Source organism: Kickxella alabastrina, assembly GCF_025024165.1.
Source record: "Kickxella alabastrina strain RSA 675 chromosome Unknown BX661scaffold_1, whole genome shotgun sequence".
Classification (NCBI taxonomy): Eukaryota; Fungi; Kickxellomycota; class Kickxellomycetes; order Kickxellales; family Kickxellaceae; genus Kickxella; species Kickxella alabastrina.
In genome coordinates, this window is record NW_026251472.1 from 1,196,623 (window position 1) to 1,207,730 (window position 11,108).

The following is an 11,108-nucleotide window of genomic DNA, read 5'->3' on the forward strand; positions in this document are numbered from 1 at the left end:
TAGCCATGGTTTTCATATTTGTGACCAAGTAGTGAGCAAACATTACTTCTTGTTTGATATTTTTAAAGCCCCACTTTTTGGCATATCTGTAATTATTTTTATTGAGTTGTTTGGGAAACATCTTTTGGATCTCAGAGAAAATGTGGGTATAGGACCAGATGTGGCCTTTATATTATCTAATTGCTCGACGAGGGCCGGGCTCGGCATTTTGCAAACACGTGTGGTGATCATAAGTATAATTAAATCACAAATAGTCCCGATTTACTCTGTGGATTCTGAGAAGCAGAAGAAAAAAAGGATGACCAATATTTTTTCACACACACTACATAAGGAAAAAAAACCGCGGGGAGCAAGATGATCAGAAATCGACAGACAGCAATTCGTTTTCACACAAGGTCACAGTGGGCAAAGAACTCACAAATTAGTTTGGGGGTGAGGGCGTTATCACAATCACAGACGAGTGCACAAAGTGTTATTAGCAATTTTCAGCAGCAGCAGCCGGGCGCATTTAATTCTGTTTGCACGAAACAGAAAACCCAACACTTCTTTTCTACTTTATCTTTATTACCATCGGGAAGATTATACTCTACATTTTTAGCCAACTTATCAAACATGGACACTGCGCAGCAGCAGCAGCAGCAAGAGACAAGACGGCAGGCAACACTGTTGGATGGAAAGAAGATCTCAGAGCAGGTGCGCGCTGAGCTGAAGAGCGAGGTCGAGGCGTTTAGGAAGGAGTACCCGGGGTTTAGGCCCAAGCTTGTGGCTGTGCAGGTCGGCGAGCGCAGTGACTCAAGCGTGTATATCCGCCAGAAGGAAAAGGCGTGCAAAGAGGTAAGTGAAAATAAAACTACAGTTGGGTGAGGTGAGGTGTGGGATTGCGTGCCCAGCGCAGGGCCAGGACGCATGGGCGTGTGTGTGGGAAGTAAAAATAATAAGGATGCTCAGCCCCAGACTCAACAAGAAATTTTTTTTAACTTGTTTATCTTTTATTCTAGGTCGGAGTCGAATTTGAGCACGTCCAGCTTAACGAGGATATCCAGCAGGAGGAGCTGGACGCCCACGTTGACCGCATCAATCATGACAGCAGCGTGCACGGAATAATTGTGCAGCTGCCAGTGCCCGAGCACCTTAGCACTCGGCACATTGTGCACTCGATCCTGCCGTCCAAGGACGTCGACGGATTCCACGCTGAAAACATCGGGCACCTGTCGAAGCGCGCGACAGAGCCGTTCTTCCAGTCGTGCACACCCCTGGGGTGCATCGAGCTTCTGCGGCGCTACAACATCGACGTCAGCGGGATGGACGCCGTGGTCGTCGGGCGTAGCGACATTGTTGGGTCGCCGCTGGCCATGATGCTGACAAACCTGGATGCCACGGTGACGCTATGCCACAGCCGCACGCGTGGACTCGAGCAAAAGGTGCGGGCAGCCGATTTGGTGGCCGTGGCCGTGGGCTCGGATGCATTCATCAAGGCTGAGTGGGTCAAGCCAGGGGCCGTGGTCATTGACGTCGGCATGAACGCGCGCGACGACGCTACGCGCAAGGCCGGGTACCGGTGGGTCGGCGACGTGGAGGCATCGGTGCGCGAGCACGCCAGCTTTGCAACCCCCGTTCCTGGCGGCGTTGGGCCAATGACCGTGGCCATGCTGCTGAGCAACGTCGTGGCCGGTGCTAAGCGCCAGCACGCTGAGGCTGCGCAGATGGCTATTGTGCCGCGTGCCCTGAAGCTGCGCACGCCCGTGCCCAGCGACATCGCCATTGCCGGCGAGCACGGGCCCAAGCCTATTGCGCAGCTCGCGCGCGAGCTGAACCTGGGCGCCGGTGAATTTGAGCCGTACGGCGCGTTCGCGGCCAAGGTTCCATTGAGCGTGCTGCAGCGGCCGTCGGCCGAGGGCCGTTCGGCGCGATACGTTGTGGTGACGGGCATCAGCCCAACGCCACTGGGCGAGGGCAAGTCAACGGTAACTGTGGGGCTGGCCCAGGCACTGTACGCGCACGCGCGGCGGCCGGCATTTGCCTGCGTGCGGCAGCCATCGCAGGGCCCAACGTTTGGCATCAAGGGCGGCGCGGCCGGCGGTGGCTACGCGCAGGTGACACCGATGACGGCCATGAACCTGCACCTGACCGGCGACATCCACGCCATCACAGCCGCCAACAACCTGGTGGCTGCCGCCGTCGACGCGCGCCGCTTCCATGAGGCCACGCAGACCGACGCGCAGCTGCTGCAGCGCTTGTGTCCACGTAAAAAGGGCGTCGCGCGCACTGTGGCCAAGCCGCTGCTCCGCCGGCTCGAGCGCCTGGGGCTCGGCGAGTGCTCTGTCGATGAGCTGGACGCCGACCAGGTGCGGCGCCTTGTGCGCCTGGACATCGACCCCGAGCGCATCAGCTGGCGCCGTGTGCTCGATACCAACGATCGCTTTCTGCGCGAAATCACCGTAGGCGAGGCCACATCTGAGCGCGGCATGGCGCGCAAGACCGGGTTTGACATCGCTGTGGCCAGCGAGATCATGGCCGTGCTGGCGCTGACGTCGTCGCTGGCCGATATGCGCGAGCGCCTGGCTCGCATGGTCGTTGGGTTCAGTCGCGCTGGCGATCCCATCACGTGCGACGACCTGGGAGTCGCCGGCGCACTGGCCGTTCTGATGCGCGATGCGCTGAGCCCGACGCTGATGCAGACTCTCGAGGGCTCCCCCGTGTTTGTGCACGCCGGGCCCTTCGCCAACATCGCACATGGCAACTCGTCAGTGGTGGCCGACCGCATTGCGCTGCAGCTGGCTGGTCCGCGCGGCTTTGTCGTGACTGAGGCCGGGTTTGGCGCCGATATTGGGTTTGAAAAGTTTGTCAACATCAAGTGCCGCGCATCTGGACTCACCCCCGACGCTGCCGTCATTGTGGCCACTGTACGTGCTTTAAAAATGCATGGTGGTGGCCCCGACGTTGTGCCCGGTCGGCCCCTGCCCGAGGCATACACGCGCGAGGACCTGCCTCTGCTGGAGAGCGGCTTTGCCAATCTGCGCCGGCATATCGAGAATGTGCGCAGCCTGGGTGTGCGCCCCATTGTGGCCATTAATGCCTTTGACTCGGACACTCCGGCGGAGCTGGCCCTCGTGCAGCGCCTGGCTCTCGAGGCTGGGGCCTACGACGCTGTGCCCACACATCTGTGGGCCAAGGGCGGTCAGGGTGCCGAGGATCTCGCCAACACAGTCATCCGCTGCTGCGAAGATGACGAGCCTGCTACTGCTTCCGATTCCTTCCGCTTCCTCTACACCGACGATATGAGCATTAAGCAGAAGATCGAAGCCATCGCTAAGCAGTTCTACCGCGCGGGCTCTGTCAGCTATAGCGAGGAGGCCGAGAGCAAGATTGCTATGTTTGAGCAATGCGGGTGGGCCAAGATGCCAGTATGCATGGCCAAAACCCAGTACAGCTTTTCGGCCGATCCCGCGCTCAAGGGCGCCCCTGAGGGCTTTGACCTGCCGATTCGCGATATCCGTGCCAGTCTCGGTGCCGGTTTCATTTACCCGCTCTGTGGTGCCATGCAGACCCTCCCGGGTCTCCCCACTCGTCCGTGCTTCTACGACATTGACGTGAATCCCGATACCGGGGACATTCAGGGTCTTTTCTAAGCAACAGAAAACAATATTTTATATTTTATTTGTTTGATGATATAGCATTTCTTATAAACCTATCCGCTGCCTGTTTATCCAATTTCATCCTATCACCACCACCGTCCTCTCCATTGATTCCCTTAGCCTTGTTGATCTTGCCAATATACCTCTGTACTCGCTGCAACTCTGCCATCACTGGGTGTTCCTTGGGCGGTACTCCGTTAACCTTTAAGTATATCCAGAACAGCGTGTCTATTGAGTATGCTATGAGGGCTTCCAACTCGCACCTTTCGATGGCCGAGAGCTTGGAGAGTTGTTCGTTTAGCGGTTGGCTCAGGATCGGTCCTAGTGCGCGCTCTACTTGTTCTATCGCCGCGTCTAACTGGTCTACCTGTTTGGAGAGCTTCTTGTCCATGTCGATTTAAATTGAATTTATAAAGTAAAATGAAAAAGAAGGAAGAAAATAATGAATTGAGTATATATACTGTACAGTAAAATAAAAATATATGTAATATCAAACGAAAAAGAAAGCGCCGAACTTTTACTCTTTTACTCTTTTTTGCGCGGGAGACGAGGAAATAAAAAAATGACAAATGTCGTGCCAAAAAATTCACGATTAGATTAACAAATTATATATTCGGGTGATTAAGGAAACTGCCATTTCTATGGATATGCGCTGTGCAACACCGAATTCCGTCATCAGCGCTTTGAAAAAATACCCTGCCAAGTCAAAAGGCCGCGTCCAAACGTAAGAGCCAAGGAGGCAACACTCTGCTGCGGCCACTCATCCCTACAGGCAGTGCACATATTGATTTATCCACGTATCATGACGGTTATAGCCATTAGTTTTTTAACGCGGGACAGGGCTTTGTCAAAGGAGCAAGTGAATTTATATATCTACTTTCTCTGGGCGAAGTGTGGGATGTTTTTTTCCAGCGCGCCAAATTCTGGTCGCTTGCTTATCATGTACATCTTTTATTTGTGCTCGGATTTTTGTTACTGTGGAATGATGGTTGAAACATGCTCATATGACTTTGGACAACATAGTGAAAAGCTTCGATATATTTTAATAAATGGCGGTTCCACGTGCAATAATGAACCATTGAGAAAAAAGATTCACGAGCGCTCGCCGCGCAGACGCCGGGCCAGCTGCAAATCCTTGGGTTGAATAGTAACCCTGCGTCCATGGATAGCGGCCAAATTAGTATCCTCGAACAAGGAAACTAAATAAGCCTCGGCTGCCTCCTGCAAAGCAGCAATGGCCGACGACTGGAAGCGCAAATCCGTTTTGAAATCCTGGGCAATCTCACGGACGAGGCGCTGGAAAGGGAGCTTACGGATGAGCAACTCAGTGGACTTTTGGTACCGACGGATCTCACGCAATGCGACGGTTCCGGGCTTATAACGGTGGGGCTTCTTCACGCCGCCGGTGGTATTTGTGGTTGGCGCTGACTTGCGTGCGGCCTTAGTGGCGAGTTGTTTGCGGGGGGCTTTGCCTCCCGTGGACTTGCGCGCGGTTTGTTTGGTACGAGCCATCGTTCTGTGTGTGTTGATGAAAAGAAAGAAAGGAATATTTATATAGTGTAGAAAATATAAATAAAAAAGAGGGGGAAGAAGAAAGGAGGTTTGGTCGGGAGATTCTGCGGAGTAAAAGAAAAAGGATGGAACTCTTAGTCTCTGTCCGAACAATTCAATATTCCCGCTATTCTCAGCCAATGTAAAATACAGAAATTTTTACCATGGTCACAAGATATTGAGTTTTGAGCGAGCCAATAAAACCGAGTCGGGGGTTTTTTTGTTTTGCGTGACTGATAAATAACAAATCAGTCCTTGTATTTGAATTACAATTGATTCAATAGATTAAAGCATCAAATTAACATGATGCGTACATATGTGCTTATTGACTAAAGTTTTATAATCCGTGAGTTTATATTTATTACTGAATGAATGCAGCTGCGGATGATCAATGGTTGTAGCTACCCATTGTAAATTTTCAGTCAGGTTTACGCAACTCCATTTTAATTCCGAATGCACATCAAAATATAAAATTTTTTATTTTAACACTTCAACTGGTAACTTTATTCCCAAAAAATAAACTTGTTGCCGAGGAGAAATAGACCCACGCTATTGTTATTTTTCGGCAATTACAATGCCCATATACCAAACCACAGAAAATGAAATCAACATGTAATGCCAAATTGTAAGTGGCAGTAAAAAAACGCAACTGTTACTAAGCCTTGTATGAGTGGCCACTTAGTCAATGAAAGCCACACTACCATTTTTTATTTTACAGTAATACCTCTTTCGTTTTTTTGTTTCTCGCCACAGTTATATGTGGTTACGAACAAAATTTTATACTTCCTTTCGGCATCTTTTTTAATGTAAATCATTCATTTTTCTTTGGAAACTTGCCCGGTAAATAAATCCCGACCTATTTGTCAATCTTATTGTAGTCTATATGCATTTTTCTTTGCAGAATCATAAATGCGGTGACAATATGGTTGTTGGCCTATTATTGTTACACATAAATAGTAAATTTCAAGGTTGCGTAGTTGTGTGTTTCTAGTTGTTGTTGTTTTAGTTGAAATATTACCATACATATTACTCCTTACACCTTGCATACGTTTTCTATCCTACTACCAAACTTTTCTTTTCTTGCCTGTCTTTCAGTTTATTCACGGCTTCTTTATTCTTTTTACTGTATTGAATACACATCCTTTACTCTCCAATCAATAGTTCATTTTTGTCTCTTTCTCTTTAATACATAATTAATTACTTTTACGAGGATCTTTTGTTTTTTATTAAACAATGAAGTTTATCAGCTCCGCATTGCTCATTGTTTCTACACTTGCCGTCGTGGCTCTCCAGGTTTTGGCCGACACGGTAAAGTACACCGGAGTGCCGCATAACGGCGGCCAATCCATTTCAGTTGCTCCATTAAAGTACACTGGAATTCAGTATTACAGCGAGCCGCAAACAACAGCTAGTCCCAACCGCGATTGGCCTGTAATTGTTCATAAGTAAAAATTAGTTTTATGCTCATTTTTTTGTAGCAAAGGAAACCTATTAAAATACAAAGCGTCATGCATTGCTCAAAATCTGCAGTATGTGAATAGAAAATAATTAGATGTGCGCATAATAGATGCGATTTCTTGGGTTTTTTCTTAGTCGTGACAGTTGGTGCGGTTGAACAAGGAACGGAATAAAATTAAAAATTGCTTTTGTTGTTTGCTCACAAGCCTTGTTAAAGAACAAAAGGCTTGGCTTTACTCTTTTTTTAAATAAGGTAGTGTTGAGCTTTTTGCCTTGGCTTGGTTTGCCTTCTTTTGATTCATTATTCGCGTACAAAGTGCTGTGAGAAAATATAAAGACTCAAAGCAACAAAAAAAAGACAGCGAAGGTTGGTGTGGATGTGGGTGACCAAAAAAAAAGTAAAAAAACCATCTGATGGCTTCTTGCCCTCTCCCAGAATCACAAACAAAAAATTGTTTTTCTCTTTTCGTTATTTTTTTTCGTTAATGAAATTAACAAAATTCACATACCTTTTAATTTTTAGACGCTCCTCAAAAGAAACAATATTACCATGCCATCAGCCGTGTGCCAAAGAGGCGTTCAACGATTCTTGCAACTCAAAGCGCCGCATGTTGAGGAATTCGAGCTTGTCAATGACGAGGGAAAAACTCCGCAGCAGCTGCTCAATGAAGCCAAAGTGCTCGTCATCGGCGCAGGCGGACTCGGGTGCGAGATTCTTAAGAACCTGGCCATGTCCGGCTTCAAGGACATCCACGTAATCGACATGGACACTATCGACATTAGCAACCTCAACCGCCAATTCCTCTTCCGCAAGACCGACGTTGGAAGGCCCAAGGCCGAGGTGGCCGCTGAGTTTATCCGGCGCCGGTCACCCGACGTCAACATCACAGCACACTATAAGCGTATTCAGGAGATGTCGGAGGAGTTTTACTTAAGGTTTTCGCTGATTATCTGCGGCCTGGACTCTATTGAGGCGCGGCGTTGGATCAATGCCTTCGTGTGTGGGCTGGTCGAGACGCACGGGTTTGAGGGATTCAAGCCTATTGTTGACGGTGGAACCGAGGGGTTCAAGGGAAACGCGAGGCTGATTCTGCCGACTCATTCGGCTTGCTTTGAATGCGGGCTGACCATGTATAGCCCCAAGACTACATACCCCATCTGCACAATCGCCAACACGCCGCGCTTGCCCGAGCACTGCATCGAGTGGGCGTCAGTGCTCGAGTGGCCACGGCTGTTCCCCAACAAAAAGCTCGATGGCGACGACGCCGACCATATAAACTGGCTGGTGGCAAAGGCGTCGGAGCGTGCAGCGCAGTTCAACATTACAGGAATCACGTTTACGCTCACCCAGGGCGTAGTGAAGAACATCATCCCAGCCATTGCCTCGACAAACGCTATAATTGCTGCTGCGTGCACTAATGAGGCCTTCAAGCTTGTCACATCGTGCAACCCGCTACTTGACAACTACTTGTTCTATTCGGGCGACGAGGGTATCCACTCTTACTCTTTCTCCTACGAGAAGGATCCCAACTGTCTGGTGTGTGGCAACCGCAAGGGTGACTTGACGATCTCGGGCGAGCGGACATTGCAGGATCTTATTGATAAGCTGAAGACCAGCCGGGCGTTCCAGCTCAAGGCACCCACGCTCACTATTGGCGACACCAACCTTTATTTCCAGAATCCCGAGGTGCTCGAGCGCCTTACTCGACCAAACTTGGAGAAGAAGCTGAGAGAGCTTTTTGAGAGCAAATCCACGCTCACTGTCACCGACCAGACGCTGCCGACCAGCCTGCAAGTGACCGTGACATTTGCCGAATAGAATGCTAAAATAAATAATGTTGCAGTAAAATTAAATTGTTTCGCCTTTATTTTTTATTTCCGTTTGCCATAATGTTAGAATGGCTTTGTTACGTTTACTTGGTTTTAGAATTCACTCTTTTTTGTTTTGAATGACCCAAAAAGTCTAAATAACTAAATTTCTTTTTTTGCTTTAGTTTACTGTTCACGCTCTCAACACTATCATCATTTTCGTCATTATGGACGTCAATGTATACAAAAGACCGCTACCATTGAACGGTGTTCAGTGGTCGATAGCAAACAGATGCATCATCGGAACCAGCTCGCGGGTATTCATAGTGTCGCCGCAATTGACAATAGCCGGGGAAATCCCAGTAAAGCGCGAAGTATCCGCAACCATCGAGATGGAGACCGATATCGAGGCCATATCCCTTTTGGAAAACCTCCCTAGCGCATTCCCGTATTCGAACGCAATTGCAGTTCTGACAAGCCACTCTTCCGTCCGTCTCTTAGCCTCGCGGGCAAACCCCAATGCGTCCAATTGGACGGAGGTGGCCAGGCATCAGTTTGGGTCGGCTGGCGACCACGTTTGCGCCATCAGCAGCTGTGTGGTGGCAGGATCCGACGACCAAGGTGCTCCAGTGGTGGCGTGCGGGACAGTAAGTGGGAACATTGAGTTTCTGCGTGTAAATACTACACATGACAGTGATAACAGCAACAACATCAGCAGCGAGGATTCGAGCATTGAAGGTGCAAACACTGGCGGAGCGCGCATGGAAGTGGCTTTGCGATTGGCAGTATCCAACAGGGTCGTGGCATATATGGCCTGGCTGACAGGTGCCGCACCAAGCAATGACGGCCAGCTGTTAGTGTCATGCGCCATTGACGGCACCACAAAGCTCTGGCTAGTGTCTAAAGACGTCTCGCAAGCGCAAGAGGTATCCGCAGTGGTGAGTAAGCGGGATTGGCGCCCAGTCACCTCCCACGCATCCACCAGAAACATTGCAGTCTTGGCCAAACTCGGAACGGCCATTATCGTAGACATTCGACCATCAGGATCATACCAAACGCAGTGCGTGCCTCTGGGCATATCGCAGACACTCATATCTTGTGTGATTGACGAGGATAGAGGTAGAATATACGTGGGGTCGCATGATTTCGTGGTCTTTGTTTTGGCGTGCGAGAATGGGAAGTGGTCCAGGGCGTATGGGGAGGAGGCACCTATGCGGGATGCGTTGCGCAAGACTGTTATTCAGTCATTCACCACCAAGTTCAACATGAAGACTATGTTTTTGCGCGGAATGACACTGTCTCCCAATGGACGCTACTTGGAATTTGTCGCAGAGTAAGTACTGATCCCGATAAACTTGTATGCGATTTATCGTTAATTTTGCTCTATGATTTTTGCAGACTAATAATGTTGATTTTTGTATTGTGAATTTTTTGTTTTGTAGCGATCAGATAAACTGGGACTTGGAAGTTGACGGCCTTGGAATTACGCGTATTCACCATTATCAGTTCCCCGATTGGAGCACAAGGTCCGCTGAACGCTCGCTGATGAAAATAATTAATGGCGAGTACCAGGGCGTTCTGAAATATAATCTGTGGGATGTGCTCAACAATAGCACCATTGTGAGAATCAGAGAAATTGTAGAGTTTTTGCAGCAGATAGACACGATGTTCAGCGCTTCTGAAGATATGAAGAGGCAACATCTGGCTGTTTTAAACTATATTGGCTGCGTGATAAAAGTAAGTTTTTTGTATTGATTAATCTTGTCTAGTTGTTCCTGTCTAGCTGCTTGCATGTGTTTTTTAGGCGACATGCTAATTGAACAGGCCTATGCTTTTTTATACATGCTATAGGACGACCAAATTGCTGCGCTGGTAGCCGAGGCGCGCAGTGCGGCACTCGATCTTCACGTGAGAAGGCTGTTTGAGCACATTATCACCATTATAAATAGTGACACGAGCGCTTTGAGCGGTAAGTCAACGCGAATTATCTTTTATAGTAAAATGGTTGAAAATGATTTGAAAATTGAATGTCGCATTTCTAAATATCTCTAAATATCTGTAAATTCAAAATAGAGGAGGACAAGGCGTATTTGGCGCAGATAGATTGGGCGGTGCGCCAGCCAGCGTACAAGGAGATTTCCGGAGAATTGCCCAAAATAATTGAAAACAGATCCAGACTGAGACATCCGCTAAGCTGCCCTGTGTGCGCCAAAGGTATGCGGTTCAACTTGTCTACTTGCAAAACGAAGCATGTTGAATGTACCTAGCAACAGTATCAAGTTGAATATTGAATGAAAACATGCTAACATGCTAACTTTTTGACAGCAACTTTGGTAAACTGTAGATATGCAGTTGATTTCGCGACAGACGGCCTGCTGCTTGAGCAACCATATTTTCGGTAAGTGCTGATATTTTTCATCTTGGTTAGTCAAAAGGAGAACATGTCACATTTGTTGAACATCTACACTCAAAAAATTTATATACTTTGTTATTATATTCTCATTCCACTATAGACATGTGTTCGGTGACTCTGGAAATTTTAAAATCGCCCGGGTCTGACCAATGCGACACGTGCATGGCCAAGTCCAAGCGCATTGAGGTCAACCCATCGGCAGAGCCAAGTTTGGCAGACAAAATTAAACAGCAGTTCTCATT

General features: G+C 48.6%; 6 protein-coding genes across 6 annotated transcripts; 4 read left to right on the forward strand and 2 right to left on the reverse strand.

Annotated features, from left to right (window-relative positions):
* Positions 1-612: 612 nt before the first annotated feature.
* BX661DRAFT_139220 (formate--tetrahydrofolate ligase-domain-containing protein) lies at positions 613-3,629 on the forward strand (the record flags this gene model as incomplete). Its single annotated transcript, XM_051532774.1, has 2 exons — positions 613-834; positions 999-3,629. 2 exons carry the CDS (start codon positions 613-615, stop codon positions 3,627-3,629), a joined length of 2,853 nt encoding a protein of 950 aa, XP_051395277.1.
* Positions 3,630-3,654: 25 nt separating this feature from the next.
* Positions 3,655-4,026, reverse strand: BX661DRAFT_195460 (Sas10/Utp3/C1D family-domain-containing protein; the record flags this gene model as incomplete). Its single annotated transcript, XM_051537943.1, has 1 exon — positions 3,655-4,026. One exon carries the CDS (start codon positions 4,024-4,026, stop codon positions 3,655-3,657), a length of 372 nt encoding a protein of 123 aa, XP_051395278.1.
* A 701-nt stretch (positions 4,027-4,727) lies between these two features.
* Positions 4,728-5,147, reverse strand: BX661DRAFT_138431 (histone H3; the record flags this gene model as incomplete). The annotated part of the gene is made up of 1 exon (XM_051532721.1): positions 4,728-5,147. One exon carries the CDS (start codon positions 5,145-5,147, stop codon positions 4,728-4,730), a length of 420 nt encoding a protein of 139 aa, XP_051395279.1.
* A 1,025-nt stretch (positions 5,148-6,172) lies between these two features.
* BX661DRAFT_175720 (uncharacterized protein) lies at positions 6,173-6,649 on the forward strand. The gene has a single exon (XM_051534151.1). It carries the CDS (start codon positions 6,420-6,422, stop codon positions 6,633-6,635), a length of 216 nt encoding a protein of 71 aa, XP_051395280.1. The 5' UTR covers positions 6,173-6,419; the 3' UTR covers positions 6,636-6,649.
* Positions 6,650-7,104: 455 nt separating this feature from the next.
* Positions 7,105-8,600, forward strand: BX661DRAFT_175721 (uncharacterized protein). The gene has a single exon (XM_051534152.1). It carries the CDS (start codon positions 7,195-7,197, stop codon positions 8,461-8,463), a length of 1,269 nt encoding a protein of 422 aa, XP_051395281.1. The 5' UTR covers positions 7,105-7,194; the 3' UTR covers positions 8,464-8,600.
* BX661DRAFT_6155 (uncharacterized protein) lies at positions 8,533-10,253 on the forward strand. The gene is made up of 2 exons (XM_051539320.1): positions 8,533-9,786; positions 9,896-10,253. The coding sequence occupies exons 1-2, from the start codon at positions 8,681-8,683 to the stop codon at positions 10,206-10,208; spliced, it is 1,419 nt and encodes a 472-aa protein (XP_051395282.1). The 5' UTR covers positions 8,533-8,680; the 3' UTR covers positions 10,209-10,253.
* Positions 10,254-11,108: the final 855 nt, after the last annotated feature.

Excerpts from the sequence above, each read along its gene's own strand:
- BX661DRAFT_175720 (XM_051534151.1), top strand. The coding sequence starts at position 6,420 with ATGAAGTTTATCAGCTCCGCATTGCTCATTGTTTCTACACTTGCCGTC.
- BX661DRAFT_175721 (XM_051534152.1), top strand. The coding sequence starts at position 7,195 with ATGCCATCAGCCGTGTGCCAAAGAGGCGTTCAACGATTCTTGCAACTC.
- BX661DRAFT_6155 (XM_051539320.1), top strand. The coding sequence starts at position 8,681 with ATGGACGTCAATGTATACAAAAGACCGCTACCATTGAACGGTGTTCAG. Across the intron at positions 9,787-9,895 it reads TACTTGGAATTTGTCGCAGA|CGATCAGATAAACTGGGACT; the intron begins GTAAGTACTGAT and ends TTTGTTTTGTAG.